Consider the following 22640-nt stretch of genomic DNA (forward strand, 5'->3'; position numbering starts at 1 on the left):
TCCCAGGCAGTGAGGGAGCAGCTTCAGCTCCACCAGGGGCAAATGGGGACAGGACTGAGCTGCTGCAGGTGAGACAAGTGGCATAGGCCACTCCATCCTGGCTGGAACCAGCCCTGCTCGATCCCCTTCCTCTGCTCACAACATTGATTTTTCTAACACACATCCAGGGGCTTGATTCTCCTCTGCATTAAGGCAGAAAGCAACAAAAGGGACACAAAGGGAGTGGTGGAATCTGGCAGTACCCCTGTGCCTGGAAACAGGAGTCTGGGGAGCAGGATGCCTTCAGGAGTGCTTTTCTTTTCCCTGGAGCACCAAAGCTCCCTGAGTCCCACGGAGGTTCCACACTGCAGGGCTGGCTGCAGACACCCATCCTCCTCCCGTGCTCCTGGCACACAGCAAAGGAGTTTCCACTCAAAAAAAGGTGAGAAGGAATATTAACAATTACCAGGCTTGTTTTGCTGGGATCTGAGGCGCAGTGATTTTTACAAGCTGAGGTACATTCCTTTATTAATACATGGCATAAGAAATGATAGCATTAATAATTAAATCATGTGCTCAGGCTGCTGTAGGGCAGATTAGCATAAATCCATTGGCATGAAACAAGGTATTTCAGTGTGCAGGAGCTGAGTATCCCAGAAAATATCATCTCCCTGAATTCCTGACCAACATGCTGGGAATCCTCCTCTCTACAGGTCTCTATTCCTCTTTTCTCACCCTTTCCAGCCCAATCTCTGCTAAAGATAAAATAGATGAGCACAGAAGACTCTACCGGTGCTGCTCTCCTTTGCATGTTCTGAATAATGAATGGCTGCTCTGACATGCATGAATGCAGCCAGGACTCAATTTAAGAACAAATGGTGAATAAAAATCCAGGCAGAAGCCGAGCTTGCAGTGCTGGCTGAGAGCAGCTTCACTGATCTTCGGGAGGACTCTGCAGATTTGCAGAATAAAGTCTCCCAGCAGCTCTGCTGGGATATAAGTGACACTTCAGCCTTGATGAGCTCTTGGTGCAGTTCATTCCACCCAGAATGAGCTCCAGTGAGCAGGGACTGCAGCTTTGTACCTCTGAGAGGCCGTTGCCCTTCACAGCTCAATGATCCTCATGTTTAAATTCCCTGAAACGTATGGAGAAGCTGTCACACAACAGGTGACGTTCTGTGTGAGCCATTGGAAAATAGCAGGAAATACATTAAATCCACCCTGCCTTTCCTAAAAGGCTGCTATTAAATAAACATTTATTTGTGCCAGAAATACCCAATTAGCACTGCAATTACTGACAGGCACATTAATTCATACATGTTACTGAGTCCTTCCCCTTTCTTTTGGAAGCACCTCAGCATTTTTGTGGTATCTGTCTAATAGATCTCACCCAATCTTTACTGACTTTTATTCCTTCCTTGAGAAAACTTTTTTGTGTATATTTGCCCTTCTGACTCCAAAAGATGGATTCTCATTGTCTTTTTGAGCCTCCCATGCAGTCTGTGCTCAAGGCATCTCTGATTTACCTCTGATAAATCTCTACTACATAAATACTGCTTTGTTTTAATCAGCCAGTGGTAATAGCCTGGCCCAGAGGTAGCTGCAATGCAGCTGTCCAATTGAATCTCTGTATTAGCCAGATTGGACAAGGATAAATATCCTGTCCCTGTGATGCATGTCTCAGACAGACTGGGCTCCAGGGAATCTCAAGGAACCAGGCATGTTCTGCCAGGACTGAGAACCACCCGTGCCTGCTGCTGCTGCTTTCATGTAATGAAAGGACAAATAACACTGCCAGCCTTCCCCTGAAGGGCCCAAGGCCAGGCTGGATGGGGCTTGGAGCAACCAGGGACAGTGGGAGGTGTCCCTGCCCATGGCAGAGCGGGACTGGATGGGCTGTAAGGTGCCTCCCAACCCAAACAATTCCATGATGCTGCAATTACCTGGTTATTAGGGACCACTTGTAGCAAAGGACATGGGGAGGATGCAGGGGCTCAGAGGGCATTCATGCCTTGTGCTAACTGCAAACTGAAGGGAAAAAAAGATACTATTTACACATCTGGGGGTTCTGAGCTGCAGCCAGGGCTGGGTGTCCCTCAGTCTCACCGAGGCAACCTCAGCCACAACCTGGGGCTTTCAGCACATTCCTGAAGCTTCTGCCAGGGCCACTGTGGAGAAGCAGAGCAGGGGTGTTAAACACAGCCTTGGCAGGCTGGGGGGTGCACACAGACCTGAGGGGAGCTGGATCTGGAAGGGCAGAGGTGGGCCCGTAGGGGGCCGGGAGATCGCCCAGGAGGGCGCAAGGAGGGCTGAGACAGGACTGAGCCGATGAGGCGGGGCCGAGCCGGGGCTGTTCCAGAGCGGGCCGGTCACAGCCCCCCGCACCACCGGGGATGGCCAGAGCTGTCCGGCATCCCTTGACTGCCGGGATGGCCGGAGCTGTCCAGGCATCCCTTCACTGCGGGGATGGCCGGAGCTGTCCAGGCATCCCTTCACTGCCGGGATGGCCGGAGCTGTCCAGGCATCCCTTCACTGCCGGGATGGCCGGAGCTGTCCAGGCATCCCTTCACTGCGGGAATGGCCGGAGCTGTCCAGGCATCCCTTCACTGCCGGGATGGCCGGAGCTGTCCAGGCATCCCTTCACTGCGGGAATGGCCGGAGCTGTCCAGGCATCCCTTCACTGCCGGGATGGCCGGAGCTGTCCAGGCATCCCTTCACTGCCGGGATGGCCGGAGCTGTCCAGGCATCCCTTCACTGCGGGAATGGCCGGAGCTGTCCAGGCATCCCTTCACTGCCGGGATGGCCGGAGCTGTCCAGGCATCCCTTCACTGCCGGGATGGCCGGAGCTGTCCAGGCAAGCCTTCACTGCGCGGATGCCCGGAGCTGTCCAGGCATCACCGGGGCGAGGTCCGGCCCGTGCCGCTCAGTACATCGCAGCAGAGAAGGAAGGAATGGCTGGATCCCTCCGGGCATCACCTCCCCGCGGCGGTGCCTGGACCACTCCGGGCGTCGCCTCCTCGCGGCGATGTCGCCGCGCCCCGCCCCGTCCCCGCTCCGCCCGCCCTCCCCGCGCATAAATACCGGGGTGCGGGCGGAGCCCGCCGCAGAGCCGTCGCCGGAGCCTCCGCCGCCATGAGCTCGTACGGCTACGACCCGTTCTTCCCGTCCTACAAGCGGCGCTACGCGGACAGCCCGCGCATCCATGTGTCGGTGCGCAGCGGCGGCGGCTTCGGCTCGGCGCGCTCCGCGTACTCCAGCCTGTCCGCGCCCGTGTCCTCCGTGTCCGTGCGCCGCAGCTACGCCACCTCCAGCGCCTCCAGCTCGCTGCTGCACTCGGTGGACAGCCTGGACCTGAGCCAGGTGGCCGCCATCAGCAACGACCTCAAGTCCATCCGCAGCCAGGAGCGAGCGCAGCTGCAGGACCTCAACGACCGCTTCGCCTGCTTCATCGAGCGCGTCCACGAGCTGGAGCAGCAGAACAAGGTGCTGGAGGCCGAGCTGCTGGTGCTGCGGCAGAAGCACGCCGAGCCCTCCCGCTTCCGCGCGCTGTATGAGCAGGAGATCCGCGAGCTGCGCTTGGCCGCGGAGGAGGCGACGAGCGAGAAGCAGGCGCTGCAGGGCGAGCGGGAGAGCCTGGAGGAGACTCTGCGCGGGCTGCAGGCGCGCTACGAGGAGGAGGTGCTGAGCCGCGAGGACGCGGAGGCGCGGCTGCTCGAGGTGCGCAAGGGCGCGGACGAGGCGGCGCTGGCGCGGGCGGAGCTGGAGAAGCGCGTGGACAGCCTGCTGGACGAGCTGGCCTTCCTCAAGAAGGTGCACGAGGAGGAGCTGGCCGAGCTGCAGGCGCAGATCCAGTACGCGCACCTGTCCGTGGAGATGGACGTGTCGGCCAAGCCCGACCTGTCGGCCGCGCTGCGCGACATCCGCGCGCAGTACGAGAAGCTGGCGGCGCGCAACATGCAGAACGCCGAGGAGTGGTTCCGCAGCCGCTTCACCGTGCTCAGCGAGAGCGCCGCCAAGAACACGGACGCCGTGCGCGCCGCCAAGGACGAGGTGTCCGAGAGCCGCCGCCTGCTCAAAGCCAAGACGCTGGAGATCGAGGCCACCCGCGGCATGAACGAGGCGCTGGAGAAGCAGCTGCAGGAGCTGGAAGAGAAGCAGAGTGCGGATATCTCCGCGCTGCAGGTGAGGTTGTGGGGGCTGGAAGGGTCCCTCAGGGGAGGAGGGTCGGGGTCCCTCAGGGGAGGGGATGATGGGGTGTGCAGGGTTCTGCAGGTCAGGAGAAGCTGGGGTTTGAAGGGCTCTGCAGGTGAGGGATGATGGGGTTTGAAGGGCTCTGCAGGTGAGGGATGATGGGGTTTGAAGAGTTCTGCAGGTGAGAGATGATGGGGTTTGAAGAGTTCTGCAGGTAACAGGGGTCAGGTTTTACAGGGTTCTGCAGGTGAGGGGTTTCAGGGTGTTCTGGGCTCTGCAGGTGAAGGGGTGGATGTTGGGGTTTGAAGAATTCTACAGGTGAAGGGGTGGATGTTGGGGGTTTGAAGGGTTCTGCAGGTGAGGGGGGTCAGCGTTTGCTGGGCTCTGCAGGTGAGGGCAGGTGGGGTCTGCAGAGTCTCGCAGATGAGGGGATCAGGTTTGTGGGGGGGTGTCGGGGGCATCACTCCTGGTTCGTGCTGTGCCCGTGCTGCAGATAAGGCAGCCTGCAGTCGCAGTGCAGAATGCCACAGAGCTCTAAAGCAGGATGAGGTGTGGAAACACCGACCCAAATCAGGATCTGAATTAGCAAAATCATAGCAGGGACACTGCTTATCTAAAATGTGAGGTGTTATAAAATCAGAATGTAAAATGCCCCTGATAAAGCCAATATCCGTGTGTCCATGTACTGATTCAGCATGAACTATACCAAAAAAATCATGGAATCATGGAATATCCTGAGTTGGAAGGGACCTACAAGGATCATCCATGGATATCCCTAAGCCAAAAGTAGAAAAAGCTCATAGAGGCCAAAATCAAAATGAAACAATATTCAGATTTCACGGATGCTTTAGCACTTGGGTACCAGAAAATTGGGCTCTTTGTGTTAAACAGGACTGGAGTAATGTGGAGCAGAAAACCTGCCAGGAAGGTGTTAAATGATGCTTTTTGGCTGAGGGTGCAGTGGGAGCTGTGCAGTGTCTGTCTGCTAGTGCAAGATTAAATTAAAAGGATTGGAGAAATTCCTTGTGACTACTGCTAGACTTGAGAGAACAGAATTTTATGCTGTCAATATTGTTCCATCCAACAGGATACAATCAACAAATTGGAGAATGAGCTGAGAACCACAAAGAGTGAGATGGCTCGGTACTTAAAGGAATATCAGGACCTGCTCAATGTGAAAATGGCCCTGGACATCGAAATTGCAGCTTATAGGTATGGTGGGGGATGTTTTAATGAGCCAGAGCTCAGAGCAGCTCCCATTCTCTTCAGGAGAATTCAAGGTATTTATCATTCCCCCAGCAGAAATTGTCCGAGGTCTGTGGCAGAGTTTAAGCATTTCCTATTTGCACACAGAGTTTTTAGCTTGGCAATAAATGACCTCAGTTTTCCATCCTGACAGATAAAAGTACCTGTTCTGTACTCGGGAAAGAGATTTTATATCAATGGAATTCCTCAGTACCAATGGCTCATTCTCAAAATGGGAAATCCCTCAAATGCCCTCAAGAACAGGGATATTTTCTAACTTGTAAATCTACAAATTAAATATTTTCCAGTAGAATTGCTGCTAAATAGCTGTGATATTTTGTCTCAGACACTGAGAGATTTCGATGCTGGAACAGAATTTCTGTGGAAGCCACAAGGGGGAAGACAGAGAGCAGCTTCAAGCCTTGTCTGACAGCTCAGCAGCAAATTCTTACAGCTGCAGGGTGGCAAAATACACCTCTAGTTTCACTTGCCAGAGGGACCTGGTTCTAGAGAGGTTTTAAGGAATGGTATTTTAAGGAAAGGTGTTAATTCCCCCGCAATGGGCACGTCTGAAGCGATTATTCCAAGAGAATTGGGTGGCACTGGCCCGTTGTGCACAGCTAGCCCTGCATTAATAACCCCCTGTGCAGCCTGCAGGGCTCCTGCTGCAGCACAGCCAGCTCATCTCCACTTGCTTTCATTTCTCCCTGCCAGGAAACTGCTCGAGGGGGAGGAGACCCGGCTCAGCTTCACCAGCGTGGGCAGCATCACCAGTGGCTACAGCCAGAGTGCCCCCACCTTCGGCAGGTCTGCCTACAGCGGCCTCCAGGCCAGCTCCTACCTGGTGAGCACCCGCTCCTTCCCCGCCTACTACTCCAGCCACGTGCAGGAGGAGCAGATCGAGATCGAGGAAACCATCGAGGCTGCCAAGGCAGGAGAGGCCAAGGCAGCTCCTGCAGAAGAGGGTGAGGAGGAGGAGAAAGAGGAAGGAGAGGAAGAAGCAGGAGAAGAGGCTGAAGAAGAGGAGGAAGGTACTTAGAGTTACTTTTAAGTCCCTTTTATTCCTGCTGCACCCTGCTCCTATGGGATAAACCCCAGAAATCCCAGTGATTAAATCCAATGATTAAAGCTCTTTCCTTTTCTACTCCTATGAGCCAAAGGGTGGTGGGGTTAAGCACATGGAATTTGCCAAGAAAGTCTGAATATTGAATGGAAGATGAGGTCAGGTGTTGAAATCAGGCAGATTATAGGTTTCCAAAACCCCCAATGATAATGCTCAGGTGTTACAGACATCCTCAGAAAGAGGGACCAAGGACATCCTGGGCTAAATATGAATTCCCAGAGAGCAGCCTGAGATAATGGGGACATCAGCTGATGTGTGGGGCTGGAATTACAGGGTTCAGTGCATGGCACCGTCACTGCTGTGCCAGGCATTGGTGGCCACTGAACTGAGAGGGATTCGTTACTGTGAAGTTTAATTACAGTGAAATTACAGCTAATTAAAGAGCCAATTGGAAAGCAGTAAAAGATAATTCAGGTCTTTAGAGCCTTATCCAAACACTGAGCCCAGAACTGATATTTTTCAAGGCCATGATTTGTTTTTATGAAGTGTTTCACTCCCCCTGACATCCCGGAGAACTGCTTGTGCAGTTTTGCTGTAGCTGCCAGAACGTGTGGGCTTGAAGGGGATTCCCACTGAACTGGCATCAGGAATTGTACCTGGATGTGAAATACCTTTCTGTCCTTCAAAGGTGCTAAGGAGGAATCAGAAGAAGCCAAAGAGGGTGAGGAAGAGGAAGGAGAAGGGGAAGAAACAGCAGCAGAAGAAGGGGAGGAGTCCCAGGAAGCTGCTGAGGAAGGTGGTGAGGAGGAGAAGGAGGAGAAGGAAGAGAAAGAAGCAGCAGGAAAGGAAGATAGCGAAGGCAAGAAGAAGGCTTGATCTGAGGGCAGCTTTCCATCAGAGCCAACGACTGACTGAGCTCCAGCTGCAGTCTCACCTATTTAATTCAGTGACCACTGAGGTTCCAGTCCATGATTCTGATGTTTCTCCCTGTGCAGAGTCTGAGTTTGCTTGCAGAGCACCCAAGGCTTGCTCCCCGAGTGCCGCATGGTTCCACGTTTGAGTTCAGGGCTTCTGTCCTTCCTGGGTGACCCAGAACCTTAACATTTCAAATGGGGGGGAAATCCGTGCTGGGAATGAAAGGTTACCTTTATCTTGCATTTAAACTAATTCTGGAAACGGTGGGTGGGGGAAGTGATGGAGGCTTCATTAAGTACGTGCAATAAAGCTGTCAATAAATTCAGAAATGCTTACACAGATTCCTTGTGCGTGTCCTGTGTCACTGCTGGCCTTAAGAGGTTGATAAAGGGCTTTATCCCACTCTTCTTGTGCATGAGAAGTGGGAAAAATCTCATGGGGGGGGTAAAATTTCACTCATTTTGTAACAATCCCCTGGGGTGTGGTGGTGGCTGGGTCTCACTGGCTGAGGGTGCAACAAGCACGAGCTGCCTTCTGAAAAATGGGAACTTTATCAAGCCAACACAGAGGGGAAAAGCAAATGCGGCTGTTAAATTGTGGTAGGAGGTCATTCAGTGTCTGCAGGGTCAGTGAGGAGAGGGAAGAACAATTGAGGGTGTAGGTGAGGCTTGGAGCAAAGGCTACCTGCAAAGATAACACTAAAATTAGAACATAAGGAGCAGTGAGCAGGGTGGGGGGTGCAGGGGAAGGAGCTGCCTCTCCCTAGGGGCTGTCTGAGCTCAGCCCTGGCTGAAGAGGCTGAAGAAGCTCATTTTCTTCTGTGAGACTTCTCAGGGCCTTTTAAAGTTTTGGCTGAGCTAAAAAAAGGCACAAAAAAGGAGAATCTCAACAGCAGCCCAGCCTGTCCTGTGCTCTGAGCCTGTGATGTTCAATTGCCTAAAGCTGATACAGAAAATTAACCCTTGTGAGGGCAGGCACTGGGCCAATGCTGCAAGTGAAACCAGTTTAAATCAACTAAACCCATGGAAATCTGAGTTAAAATAGGCATTAATGGCTGCTCCAAACTTTAGAGAAAGATTTGTCTGGATGAGTTTTTGCACAGGATTTTGGGGTAACTCGATTTTGTGCTCTGGTGATGTGGTATCAGTTGGTTTGCATTGGTTCTCCTCAATGGCTTTGTTCAGAGAGAAAGGAAATCTCTTTTTTATCCAAGTCTTAGAGGGGTACCAAAGGCATCTCCCTCTTCCATGTTTCAAGGGTGATAAAGAGATTATGATGGATGAAGCAAGCACTTCAGATTATTATTTTCTTCCACATTCCCAAGAAAAGCAGTGAGGAAAGAAAAAGGAGCTTGGTCAAACCATTCAGAAAAGCAGTGATTCCAGTAACTCACAGTTCCAGTATCACTTCCAATCCTTTTTCTCCCTACTTTCCTGGGAGTTTGATGCTTTTGAGAACCAGAAGTAAAATAATTTTCACTTTCTTCAGCAACACCTCTAAAATATTTATTTTTACATTTCCCTCCTCCTTCAATGGAGATTTTTCTCCCCGTGTTTATGCAGAGCTATTGTTACAAAGCAGATTTTATTTTCCCTCTCCAGGACGGGGGTGAGGAGAACTGGGGGAGCTTGAGAGCTTTCAGAGAGAGCTGTCAGAGCTGTCAGGGGATGGAGGGAGCTGCTCCCGGGGGTGGGACAGCCCCAGCTCCCCCAGCAGACTGTTGGGGCTGCTGCTGGGAGATAAGGAACGGGAGCTGCTTCTCAGAAATGGGAGCTGCTTCTGGGAACTGCCCAAGTGCTCCTGCAGGAGGGGACACCTGGCACTCAGCTGGGGGACAGGGGCTGCTCCTCAGGAGGAAAATCCTGTTCCAGCCCTGGTCAGAGCCCACCAGGACCATCAAAGGCAGAGCAGAGCTGGACGGCTCAGCTGGAGAGAGCCCCGACCAGGGCTGGAGGGACAGGACAAGGGGGAATGGCTTCAAACTGGCAGGAGGAGCTTTAGATGGGATATTGGGAAGGAATTCCTTATTCAGAGGATCTTGAGGGGCTGGGGTGGAATTCCCAGAGAAGCTGGGGCTGCCACTGGAACCCTGGCAGTGCCCAAGGCCAGGCTGGACAGGGCTGGGAGAACCCTGGGACGGTGGGAGGTGTCCCTGCCATGGCAGGTGGGACTGGATGGGCCTTAAGGTTCCTTCCAACCCAAACTATTCCATGATAAATCAAATCCTGCCTTTCTCCAAGCACTCTGAGCTCCTTTAACTCTTCAAACCCCAAATTCTCATCCCCTTTCACTATGTTTTTTTTTGTTGACAAACTCCTCCTTCCCTCAGCCCTTTGCATCCCTCTTGGTTTTGGGAAGCAAAGCTCACTGTGCAGTCAGGGCTGCTCAGAGCAGCCCCCCAGAGCTGCAGCAGCTCTGCCCTCTCCTGCAGCCGTTCCCAGGCTGGTCCCTGCTCCCTGGGTTATTTTTAATGCGTTGCAGCTCCGCAGGGCTGAGTCAGCCCCAGCAGGAGCTGCAGCAGGGCTGACTCTGCAGAGGGCACCAGGCTGGGCCCCCTCTCCTGCCCTGCTGCCCAGCCTGGTGGGGGAGCCTGGGCTGGGTTCTGTGCCCCAGCAGCTCCCGGGGCTGTGGGATGGACCCTGCTGCCAGCACTTTCCTTACCTTGGAAGAGCCAGGCGCTGCCTTTGACGCAATGCAGTAAAAGCTGGCACAGGGAGGCTCAGGAGAAACTTTCCCCCGAGTTGCAGCTGCAAGTGAAGCCAGAAGTGTCCTGGGGATCTTTCCTGCTCTCTGAGTCTGGATCAGGCTGAGATCTCATCACAGGGAATGCCCAGGGAGGTGCTGGATGCTTTCCCTGAGATGCACACACACCCCCTCCCCTCACATGGGGAGCACCTGCACAGAACAGCACAGCCCAGAAATTCACCTGCTCATAACCAAACAATGAACAGTCCATCATTTCCTGCCATCCCAGGTTAGTTAAGGATGCTTTCATCCTGAAAAAGCAGCAATAAAGCCCAAATGTGTATGGGGAGAGCACAAACCCTGATGACTGGAGAAAATTCTGGTGCCTGACTCAGCTCCCTGGCAAATGCATCCTGTTTGTGTTTTGTAATGCTTCTCAGTTGTTCCCACCTGGAATTTTGTTCTGGAATGCTGAAAAATAACTCTGGCATCTCCACAACCCAGCACAGGGAAAAGATCCTGGTTTAGAGCCCTCCAGCTCTTGAAGCCACGGTGGTCCAAATATCCCACCTTAAAAAAGGTGCAGAAATCTTCACTCTAAATCCCTTTAATTATTATTTTTCCCTGCAAGGATTTTTTTTTATATTGTTTAATGAACTTCTCTGTCTGAAAAGAATTATTCCCATGACTGGTTCTGTGCAGTCTGGAGGAGTAATTGGTGCAGAACAGGCAAATAGCATCCTATTTATGCCTCTCTGCCCGGGAATTGTGCTCTCCTTTGAAACTGTTTGATTGCAGATGTCAGTAGACAAAACCTCTTGGCACCATTAAATATTAATCAGTTCTTACAGTTTTATAAACATTTAGAAATATGTTAACCACTTGCTTGTTCCTCTTAGGACTTGCTGGGAACATCTGCAGTGGGAAATGGGCAAAATACACAAGTGCAGGGGGAAAAATACACTCGTGGGTAATACCAAGAAGCTGTGAGATGTTTTGGGTGGGAAAGGGGTGAAATGAGGATGTTGTGAAGCACATCCTGCCGAGGGTTTGCCTCCCCAAACCACCCAGGGAATGGATGTACCCCCGGTTAGTCCAGCCCCTCCTCCCAGAGCAATCCTGGATTGCCCGAGCGCAAACAGGACCAAACCCACACAAATCCTGATTTTGGGGTGCCTGGAGCTGTGTCCTACCAGGACTGAGGAAGCTGGAAAGGAGTCCCAGCATGAGAAGCAGCCTGGCTGGGATCCCACCTGCCCAGGCTCAGTGCTCCCCAGCCTCTGCTGGCACCAGCCCTGAATCCCCGTGCCAGGTGACCCTTCCTCTCCGTGCTGAGTGCCAGTGTCCACTGTGAGGTGGGTTCTGCAGTTTTGGACATTTTAGTGCCTTCTAGAACTTCCTTGGAAGCACATACACATAATTCCAGTTAGTTGTTGGTCTCTGGTGTAGTGCTGGTGTTCTCTTGAACATTTTATTTAAATCTGAGAGGAAAACACCTTCAATTCTCACAAACCTTTGGGCACAAGCTGCTGTTTAATTTGTTAACTCTGCTTTAATTAAACATCACTCAGCAGCCAGGCTGCTGAGCAGATTCCCACTATTGATAGCAGCAGGAGAGGCATCCATTGCTTTGTTCCACAAAGACACCCGGAGTCATTTGGAAGCTTCATCTGCTGTGGGCTCTCCACCACTTCTCCAGTTAGGAATGTGCTGAACCCTTTCAATTAAAAACTCCTTGATCTTCAATTATTGATGGGGTGAAGGCACATGGAAATTGTAGATTTTGATCAGACCCTCAGTCAGGCAACAGATTTCAGGGTAGTCCACGGCCTGCATCCAGGCATGAAAATTATTTGCATTTCTTTGTGAGTTGGGGAAGGTGGGGCAGCAGCTGCAATCTTCATTTTCCTTTTAAAACGGGAAATAAACACAAAATGAATCTTATAATGACCGATTAATTCCTACAGTGGAGTTGGGGCTTTATCTTCCCCTTTTTTCCTTTGTCTCCATTTATTTTTCCACATAGAGCAATTTTTGATTGGCCTTGTTCTTAACAAAAGAACAAAATAAGCCCCTTGGGTTAATTTTTGATTTTAGAATTTTGTGTTTAGAGGCAAATTGAACTTTTTGATCATTGGACCCAGAGAATTAATAAGGAGGTTCCCATAAAATTAAAGCAAGAGAGGGTAAAATAACCAGAACCAAGCCTGTTCTGAGGACCTCGTGGTGGCTTGGTTGAGTTCCCTCAATGGGTTTTTGCTCAGTTGAGTGACAAACTGGTGCCACAGAAGATGCCACAGCCAGCCTCTCTCCCCAGGAAAATCAAGGAATTATTTGGAAATTGGCTCTCTATGAGGTGTAAGGAGGACAACCACACTTGCAGCAGATTTTAACATTTTTTGGCTCAGCGCAAGCAGGATTGAGGGCTTAGAGTCCTTCCCCTTCCTAAAAAAAACAATTGCAATCCCTCTAAGCACCTCAAGGCCAGGCAGAGGAGTTCAAAGGATTCCTCTTTCCTCTAGAAAATTTGGGATATAGCTCTTATTTTCTTAATCAAGCCTGTGTGTTGTTAGAGGAAATTTGTCCATCATGTCCAATTCCCAAGCCACAGGGTATCCTGAGCTGGATGGGACCCCCAAGGACCATCCAAGTCCAACTCCCAGACAAATGAGAACACTAAGGAAAAGAACCTCAACCAACTATCAACCCCTGCAGCTGCACTCCCATTCAGGAGAGAGCATCCAGCTTAGAGAAGGGTTTAAATTGGGAAAAAGCCACCAGAACAAGTCATGTTTTCATATTGACCTTTATTGAGCAAGAACTGCTGTGACTGTTTTACATCAAACAACAAAAGGTTGCGTACTGTGCATGTCAACAAGGTTCTCCCAGGAGCAAAAGTCCACCCTAATTGCACCAGTGAGGTAAACATAATTAGTTATAAGTAGCTTTTTTTTTTTTTTTTAAGGCTAGGAGAGTTCTGGTTCTCATGAATACTCTATTACTGTTTTCAGTTTGGTTTTGGCTCAGTTGGTTCTTTGCATAATACATCTGAACTCGCTCCTCAGATATGTCCCTCCAACAGCTCAGGAAATTCAGAAAAGCTTCCTCTGCACATTTCATCTCATGCACTAGTAGTTAGGAGTATTTTTTTGTAGATCCCCAAGCTCTGTGGAGGGAGTACATCTTGAGCCTGCATGCATTCCCCCCCCCTTCCCTATATTGCACAAAAAAGTAAAATACTGTGTGTCTGGAGCCTCCGTGAGAGAACCCGATCTGCTTTGAAGCTGTCACCCACATGCATTTTGCAGCTGTCTATGGCTTAACCTTTTGCACCGACCCAAGCTCTTGAATTGGTTTGAATTTTAGCTATGGTTGCTTTTATTCACTCTCTTTAATCTCCTTTACTACAGCATGTGAAGTGACTTTCTCCACTTTCTTGGTGGACACCAGCTTCTCCTCAAAGCTTTCTTCGTGCTCCTCCACCTTCTGAGTGACCGTCACCGACTTGGTGATGAACGTGGTGCCGCTGTCCCCACCCTCCCCTGTGATTTTCTCTGTTTTTTTGGTTACTACAATTTTCTCAGCCTTGTCATCCACAGGGCTCACGTCGAGGCCGTTAGTGACCACTCCCTTGTCTTCCTCCTCCTTCTCTTTGGATTCCTCCTCCTTTTTCTCCTCCACCTCCCCGTTGACGGCAATGTCCTCTTTCCTGGACTCCTTCTCGGCCTCAGCGCTCACTTTCGTTACCTTGGTGACAGTGATGGTCTCTTCCACCACAGCCTTGGCATCCTTGCCTGGGGAGGGAGGCTTCTCCGGGGACCGGGGCTTCTCGGGACTCACGGCCTTCTCGGGGGTGCGTGGCTTCTCGGGGCTGGCCGGCTTCTCGGGGGAGCGCGGCTTCTCGGGCGGCGCCAGCTTCTCCAGGGCCACAGCCTTCTCTGGGGTGGCAGCTTTCTCAGGGGTCACAGCCTTTTCTGGGGTCACAGCCTTCTCGGGGGTGGCGGCTTTCTCCGGGGTCACGGCCTTCTCGGGGGTGGCAGGTTTCTCAGGGGAGGTCACCTTTGGCGTGGCAGGTTTCTCTGGAGATGCTGCTTTCTCCTCCTCCTTGGCCGCCTTCTCCGCTTTCTCCACCTTCTGTTCCTTTGCTGCTTCTGCAACTTTTTCTTTGGGGGCAGCCTTGGCCGGCTCTGTTACAGGGGATTTGGGGGGGGACTTCACGGGAGGTGTTTTGACCTTCTCTGCCTTTGCTGGTACCTCTTCAGCTTTGCTCTTGGCCTCAGGTTTTTCCTCCTCTTCCTCAGCTTCCTCCCCTTCTTCCTTTTCCTCGATTTCTTCTTTTTCAGAGCCACCTTCTTCTGCGGCGTCAGATTTTGCAGCTTCTTCTTCCTCCTCTGCTTCCTCTTCCTCCTTCTCTTCCTCCTCAGCTGCAGCTTCTTGTTCTGCAGGAGCCTTCTCAGAAACTTCTTCCTCTGCAGCTTCTTCTGCTTTTTCTTCCTCCTGTTCCTCTTGCTGTGCCTTGGCTGCCATTTCTTCTGCGATGGCTGCCAGGGCATCTTCCATTTCAGACTTTTCATCCTCCACCTTCGTCTCTTCAATGATTTCTTCTACAAACTTGTGCTGCACCTTCAGCTTTGGTGGTTCGATTTTTGTTTTCTGGATTTTGGTGGATGCTATTGTGACAGATGGTTGTCTGTGTGTGAATATGGGACCAGTAATGCTTCCAGAGAAGGCACTGAATCTTGTCTCCTCACCCTCCAGCAGCTTCCTAAGGGAATCAGGAGGAGAGAAAAAAAGAAAATGAGCATAAAAAACCAAAAGAAGGGACAGCTATGGGAGTAATTGTGTCTGTCCCATCCTTGGAAATGTCCAAGGCCAGGCTGGACAGGACTTGGAGCAGCCTGGGATAGTGGAAGGTATCCCTGCTTTGGGATGGGCTTTAGGGTCTCTTCCATCCCAAACCATTCCAGGATTCTATCATATTTCCCTGCTGCACTATTGCCCTGCCAGCAGGATGGAACCAGTTTGCTGTGGAATGTGCTGGAACCGTCCAGGGCCATCCACTGCTCACAGCCCCAGCCCAGCTTTCCTTGAATCTGCTCTTTTCCCAAACTCACATTCAGCAGTTTTTAGCTTGGTTTTGCTATGGCTGGTCTGACACCTTCAGTGATCAGTTAAAATTCATCTTTACTGTCAGAAAGCTTCATTATGGTATAAATCAGCAGGGATTAGGACAAACTAATTGAACAGGATTCATTATGACTTGGGCAAACAGAACTTGACACAGCCAACAGACCCAAATCAAATATTGTGTCTGAGGCAGTCACAGCTGATTAGAGCACGTGTTCTCATTTAATAATCTGGGCATCCACCTTTTCTTTGTGGGAATATGGGAACTGGAGGCTTCAGCTGACTTTGGCAGCAGCCAGCTACAGCCCCTGGGGTGTCTGTGTGTCTGAGCAACCTCAGAAATTTCAACAGATCTGGAGATGGGGGTGGCTTTTTGTTGTTTTTACTTTTCTTCTATTTAAATGTTTTTCATCTAAGCCTGTGACCCAGAAAAATCAGGAGCTCTCCAGTGAGAGTTCTGAAGTGACACAGAGGAGACTAAAAAAACCTGCCAGGTGATGGCAACAGCAAGCAACGTTCAGCTCGAGATTAGAGCAGATGCCTCTGAAGGAAAGTTGAGCATGAAAAGTAAAAGTGTTTGTGACAGACAGATCAGCACTCACTGCCTCAAACCATGATCAAGCAAATTCACTGTCTCTCCCAGGCGATAAAAGGGAACTCTGGTGACAAGCCCTGCATGCCTGGCATCTGCAAAGCAGACAGGAATTAAAAATAACCTCGTCTTTCGCTGCATCTGCTGCCCGTGCAGCCAAGGACAGAATGCGGCACGGGAGCCGCCACACTGAGTCACGCTGTGCTGTGCCCGGGGGCTCGCTGGCAGCTCTGCGCTGATTAGCTGCTCCCTAATGACCTTCTGGGCTCTCACTGGGCTGCCTAATGGCTGCAGTGATGTAGCCAGGCTCTCATTTCACCTGTGCTCACTGCATGCAGATATTTCTTAGCTGTGGTAAAGCTTCCCGAGCCAGCAGCATCCGCAGTGCTATTAATATTCCAGACGTGCCTGCAAAGATCCCACTGTACCTGTATGCAGCAATTTCGATGTCCAGGGCCATCTTGACATTGAGGAGGTCCTGATACTCCCGCAAGTGACGAGCCATTTCCCACTTCGTTCCTCTGAGCTCGTTTTCCAGCTGGTGAATCGTGTCCTGCAAGGGAGACGCAGAAAACCCCTGTGACACAGACAGACGCCGCGCGCGGGGACAGAGCGGGCAGAACTTCTCTGAGGGGACTTTTAGAAACTCTACCCGCCGCTCGGGGAGGCAGGGCTGGCATCAGAGCAGGACCCACCCGCTCCCACCGCCCTCCGCAGCATCGTCCCCCCGCCTTCCGCATCCCTGCATCCCGCGCTGCGGAGCCGGCACAGGGCGCGTTCCGCATCCCTCTCGCCACAGCGGGCACCTCCCGCATTTCCTCCTCCCGGATCGGGCATCGGGCACCTCCCGCATCCCTCCCACCGGACGTCTCCCGCGCCCTTCTCCCCGGAGCCGGCACCGCCCCCCCCCCGGCAGGCTCGGGACAGCCCCGCGCCGCCTCCCCGGTACCTGGTAGGTTGTGAGGTCGTTATTGTGGCGCTCCTCGATGTCGCTGAGCTGCCTCTCCAGCGACTCCTTGGTACCGCGCACCGACTCGAGCTCGATGCTCTTGGACTGGAGCTGCCGGCGGTACTCGGCGATCTCCTCCTTGGCGGAGCGGATCGCCTCCTTGTTCTGCTCGGCCGCCTCGGTGAGCTTGGCGTAGCGGCACTTGAACCACTCCTCGGCCTGGTGCATGTTGTGGTCGGACTGGCACTCGAGCTGGGCGCGGATCTCCTTCAGCGCCGTCGTCAGGTCCGTCTTCAGGTAGTCCTTCCTCTCCACGGTGGCGTGGGACGCCTGCAGCTGCGCCAGCAGCTCGGCCACCTCCTCCTCGTGGTTGCCCCTGAGGAAGGCCACCTCGTCCTGCAGCGACTGCACCTTCTTGTCCAGCTCGGCGCGCATCAGCGAGGCCTCCTCCATCTCCTTGCGCAGGGCACGGATCGTCGCCTCCGTCTCGTCGCGCAGCCGCGCCTCATCCTCGAAGCGCTCCCGCAGGCGCTGGATGTCCTCCTCGATGTGCTCCGAGTCCAGCTGGATCTGCGCCTTCTCGTGGCTCACCTGCTCCAGCGCCCCGCGCAGCTCCCGCAGCTCCTGCTCGTAGGCGTCGCTCAGCTGCGCCCGCCCGGCGTGCTTCTGCCGCAGCGCCGCCAGCTCCGCCTCGATCTCCTTGTTCTGCTGCTCCAGGTAATGCACCTTCTCGATGTAGCCGGCGAAGCGGTCGTTGAGCCCCTGCAGCTGCTCCTTCTCGTTGGAGCGGCTCAGCTTGAGCTCGGCCGCGCCGTTGAGCAGCGAGGACTGGCTCACGTCCAGGCTCTCGGCCGAGCTCAGCACCGTGGAGCCGTAGGCGGCCCGCGGGCCGCCCAGGTTGGGGCGCTTGTAGGAGGAGGACACGGTGCTGCCCGAGCCCCGAGACTGCGAGCGGAAGCCGCTGGACGGGGACGCGCTGGCGCGGCTGTAGGTGGCCCGGGTCTCGGTCACCCGGCGGTACGAGGGGTTGCCCAGGGGCTCCATGGTGTAGCTCATGGTGGGGCGCTGGGGGCGGTGGTGCGGGGCTGCTCCGGCCGCCGCCGCCCCTTTTATAGCCCCGCCGGGCGGCTGCGGGGCGGCCCCGCACACGTGTGCGGGGGGCGGCTCCCCCCGGCCCGGCCCCGGCCCGCCCCGCGCCCCGCCCCGGCTCCCCCTTCCTTCCCTTGCCGTCCCTCGCCTCGTCCCGGCCGCCCCTGCCCGGCCCCTGCCGCCTCCCCGCTGCCCCTTCCCCTTCCCCGCTCCCCTTGCTGCCCCCGCTCTGTGCCCCCTCCTCCCCACTGCCCACCCACTTCCCCCCTTGTCTCCACAGCCCCCACTCTCCCATTTCCTCCTCCCGCTGCCCCCTTCCCTTCCCCGCGTTCCTTCCCTCTTGCCCGGCTTCCTCCTCCCCCCTTCCCTAGGCCAGCACCCTCTTTCTTTCCTTCCTTCCTTCTATTCTTTCCTTCCTTTCTTTTTTCCTCCCTTACTTTCCATTCTCCCCTTTCTTTGTCCCTTCCCTTCCTTTTGTTTCTTGTTGGTTTTTTTTCCCTACTCTTGCTTCCCTGCCTTTCATTTCTTTTCCCTAATTCTTCCATTCCTTGTCACTCTTCTCCCTCTTTTCCTCTCTTTTCTCTCCCGCAGCCGCTGTTCCCGCAGCGCCCACGGCGGAGCGGAGCGCGGTGCCGGCCCCGGGCCGCTGCCGGGGGCTGCAGAGCGGGGTAGGGCCGGGGCTGGGAGCGGGAACGGGATGCGGGATCGGGATCAGCGCCTCCATCACCACGGACAGCTCCCGCCCCGCGGGTTGGGGGGTCGGGGTCCGCCTGCAGCGGGGGCTCGGGGGGCGTCAGGGGGCACAAGGACCCGCAGGTGGGTGGGGAGGGTCCTTCCCCCCCTGTCCCCCCCATCCCCTGTCCCCAGGCGGGGTCTGGCGTGTGAAGGTCGCAGCGGGCGGGGGAGGCGGGCGCTCGCCGGGGCGCTGCGGCACCGAGCGCTCCCCGCACCAGCTCCGGGGCCTCTGCGAGAGGGGCGGGGGGAAGCCCCGGAGCAGTCAGCAAGAGTTTGGGAGACCCCCCGGCATCCCAAATCCTTGCTCTTGGTTCTTCTCTTCCTCTCTTTCTTCCTTCTTCTCTTCCCTTCTCTTTTCCTCCCACCCATCCGCTCTGATCTGACGCTTGGTGCATTGCTCAGAATGAATAATAAATTGTTTGAAACCTTGTTAGAAATTACGTTTCTGGGGGGAATTAGACTTTGTAGGGGCTGCATGACAGTGCCTGGCTGCCATCCAGGCTCCGAACCCTCCTGGAGGGATTACAGCTACGGAGGAAACGGATTAGCAAACTGCAACGAGAAAAAAACATAAAACAACTAACAGCCCCCCCGCCCCCCAAATAAACCCCAAACCCCAAAACTGCTGGTGCTAGAAAAACCCCTGCCACAGCTGGCATGAAAAAGCAGAGGGACGCTGAGGGGGGAGAGCTAACTCCTCACTCGGGAGGTGCAGAAAGGGCTCTGCCTGTGATCACAGGCGGAATTTTTGAGCAGACGATCTCGTGAAAGGCAAAACCCTCCTCAGAAAGCGCCCGGGTGCCTGGCGAGTCCTGGTGGGATGCTGTGGCTGGGGAGAGCCGGGCAGCTCCGAGGGACAGGGTTAAACTTTGCCGAGCGCACGGAGCCTCGCAGCCCGGGCTCATTAACATGACGCTGTCATAGGACTGCAGCACTGCAGTCAGGCACAGCCCGGGTTTATCCCGGGATTGCTCCCAAACACGGGCAGCTCCAGCCCCGCCTCACCTCCCGGCTCTCAGATCATCCACACGGGACGAGGACTTTGTGCTAATGAAGCAATCACGGATTTAAAACCTGCTTCATTAATTTTACTGAAAGTTTCTGCCATAGGCACAAACCCCTTTGGATTTCATTGGGAGTCTAAATAAAATTACTGCCTATCAGGGCATTGCATTTTGTTTCTTTTTAGGGTGAAAGATATGTTATGATCTGGTTTATTAATGGGTTTTTTCCCCTGATAATAGAGACTGGGAGGGGGGAACAGATCATGGTTTTACCCCTAAGGAAAACTCGCTCCATAAGGAAACACACAGTTAACAGAGGTGCTGGGGAGCTTTTATTATCCTTTTAATCTCCTGAAAACAAGGACTGGCAGATGGAACTTTGTAATAAAACTCCCTCTCATTAAATACCTCGGTGTTTGAAATCCATTTACCCTGTATGCAAAAGAAATTGTTGCTTTATAATCAGGCAGGGCTAGGTTTGATTTGTTTATTTAATAGTGATACCAAGCAATGCAAATTTTATGGAACACAATACATCTCATGTGTATATGGATTTCTTCAAAAATCAGGATATTTAGAAGGGAGAAAGTTGGCATTCATGGAGATGTTTAGTGGAGAAATTCTGAAATAAAATTTATTGTTTTAATTGAAAACAGAGCCTTGAAATGCAAATCTCTGCTCTCTAATCAGATGCAGGGGGACAGGGCTCCTGCTACATTATCCTGAAGGTGGTTTGAAGGTTAAAGTGAGTCAGGGAAATCAGTCTGAGATGTTCCCTCTTTTCTGATCAGTAATTAATCCCTTTTCCCTTCCTGTCTGGAGATGTTGAAGTGCAGGCTGATATTTCTGCTGAAGGAGGATTGCTTTTGCCTCAAAGTTGACCAAAGAAGAGCTCTTACTTTGGAGCAAAGCTGGTGTCTCAGGATGGAGGCAGGAGGAGGGGAGGAAGGGGCACTCCATGGAAAGGGAAAGCAGCAGCATGGACTCTAATCTTGATTGTCCACTACTGACAAACCTGCAGGGAGGGGAGGGTGAGACTGAGTCCTGCAGCTTCCTCCAACAGCAAGAGAAAAGGAAAGAAAATACAGAAGGTGGAGATGCACACCAGCCTGGCTGCTGCCAGGGAAAGATCAGAATACAACCAATGATAATGAATTAATTTGAATATACTAAGAAAGTATTGAATCAGATGGATGGAATAAAGGGGGGTGGGGTTTTGTATGTTGGAGAGAGGCAGCAGAATGAAGGCACTGGACAGGTCATGCAGCGTGGTTGGAACTGTTGCAGATTATTTTCAGCTTAAAGGGGGCTTGTCTTGAGAAGTTTTTAATATAAAGCCTGGTTTAAATTTAAGCAATTCAAGCCTAAATAGACCTTAATGATACCCATGTAAGGAGGGCAAACAGCGACATTAGATGGAATTTTGTCAGAGAGGAAAAGGAGTCAGGCAATCAGGATTTGGTCCATTTTGATGTTCCCCACCAGGCAGTGATGCAGCTCGGGGGGACTGGCCAAGCTTCAGGATTTACACCCATTTTGGATGTCAATTACACCCATTTACACCCCTGGAGCCCCTGGTGTGCTGTGGGGTCACCCCAAACCCACCCTAAATAACAACAGGGCATCAGCTGGTGGAGATTGGTCTTGTTCCAGCTGAGCCAGGAGAGCAAGGACAGACATTTGATCCCAGCTGAGGATGTGTCCTGAGATATGTAAATAGCCACAGCCAGGGAGGAAAAATTGGGATTTATGGCCTAAGGGGCTCGTGCTGGACGGCTGGGTGCTCCTTGAGAAGGGATTTCAGCCCTCAGGGAGCCCAGGGGTGCCCAGCACAGGGCAGGACAGCCCAGGGCCGAGCAGGGCTGGTGCTCTGCTCCCTGGGGAGCAGATTTTTACCAGGATTCATGTTTCCCTTGTCATTTGTTCAGGATCTTGAGATTTGAAGGATCAGGTTTGGGGTGAGCTGGTTGATCATGGATTATCCTGCTCACAAAGATCTTCAGCCTCCTCAGGGACTTGAGGCAAAGAGGGAAGGGGGTGGAGGGGAGAGAACAAGCTGTGAGCATTTTGGGGTGGGAATGGATGATCTTTAAGGTTCTCTCCAACTCAAACCATCCCAGGATTCCTCTGGGGCTGAGGTGGGGGTGTCACTTTTTGGTATCACAGCACAAACACAGAGGTCCTGCTGGGCAATTCCTGTGCTCTGAAAAATTGATGTGCTCATTTTGTTTCTGCTGGAAACTGGACTCTCTCAGCAGAGCTGTAACACAGCAGCCTTCTAATGCACCTTTCATCATTCCCTCAGAGGCACCTCAGCACCTCAAATCAAGCACTGCCAGACATCTGGGTTATTTTCTTCATGCAGAAATGTTCTGTCTTGCATTTGAGGGTGAAATATTCCTGAGAGCCCAGCCCTGAGGCAGAATTTTCATTCCACTGACCAGTGAAGGAAAATTTCTTGGAAATTCCTACAAATCATCGCTGAGCTCATTGCTGCTTTCCCCTTCCTCGATTTATCTGCTGCAAGAGCCCCTCATGGAATGATGGAATGGTTTGGGGGACCTTAAATCCCACCCCACCCCATCCCCTGCCAGGGCAGGGACACCTTCCACCGGCCCAGGTGTCTCCAAGCCCCTTCCAGCCTGGCCTTGTGAAACATTCACCCCAAAATTTCCTGCAGTGTCAGCACCAGGAATCATTTCACAGCTCCAGACACACCTCAGGCATTTACTCACTTCAAAAAATGAAACTTTTACCAGACCACCCACACTTTTCTGGGGTGTTTTCTTCCCTGCATTTGAAAGCCCTGCATTGCACATTGATTTTATAACTCCTGGAGTGGGATGTTCTCTTTCCTGGCCACCTCCTGTTCTGCTTCCATGGGCCACTTCTTTAATCTGCAGGAATTCACAGAGGAGCAGAATGCTGAAATATTCCATGAAGGGCTTAGCCTGGAGTCTGCTGATTAATAATAGAAATGATGGAAAGATCTCCAAGCAGATTCCTGCAGCTTTGTGTGGTGTTCTTTGGGATAACGGGGGGGGGGGGGGGGTGACAAGGACAGGG

General features: G+C 52.8%; 2 protein-coding genes across 2 annotated transcripts; one reads left to right on the top strand and one right to left on the bottom strand.

The window, feature by feature from the left end:
• The first annotated feature begins 3088 nt into the window (after nt 1-3088).
• On the top strand, nt 3089-7732 carry NEFL (neurofilament light chain). The gene is made up of 4 exons (XM_059870576.1): nt 3089-4161; nt 5258-5382; nt 6130-6446; nt 7167-7732. Exons 1-4 carry the CDS (start codon nt 3112-3114, stop codon nt 7352-7354), a joined length of 1680 nt encoding a protein of 559 aa, XP_059726559.1. The 5' UTR covers nt 3089-3111; the 3' UTR covers nt 7355-7732.
• Nucleotides 7733-12865: 5133 nt separating this feature from the next.
• On the bottom strand, nt 12866-17818 carry NEFM (neurofilament medium chain). Its single transcript, XM_059870575.1, has 3 exons — nt 16747-17818; nt 16226-16350; nt 12866-14843 (listed from the first exon to the last, which is right to left on the bottom strand). Exons 1-3 carry the CDS (start codon nt 17800-17802, stop codon nt 13457-13459), a joined length of 2568 nt encoding a protein of 855 aa, XP_059726558.1. The 5' UTR covers nt 17803-17818; the 3' UTR covers nt 12866-13456.
• Nucleotides 17819-22640: the final 4822 nt, after the last annotated feature.

This window comes from Haemorhous mexicanus, chromosome 30, assembly GCF_027477595.1.
Source record: "Haemorhous mexicanus isolate bHaeMex1 chromosome 30, bHaeMex1.pri, whole genome shotgun sequence".
NCBI classification, from domain to species: Eukaryota; Metazoa; Chordata; class Aves; order Passeriformes; family Fringillidae; genus Haemorhous; species Haemorhous mexicanus.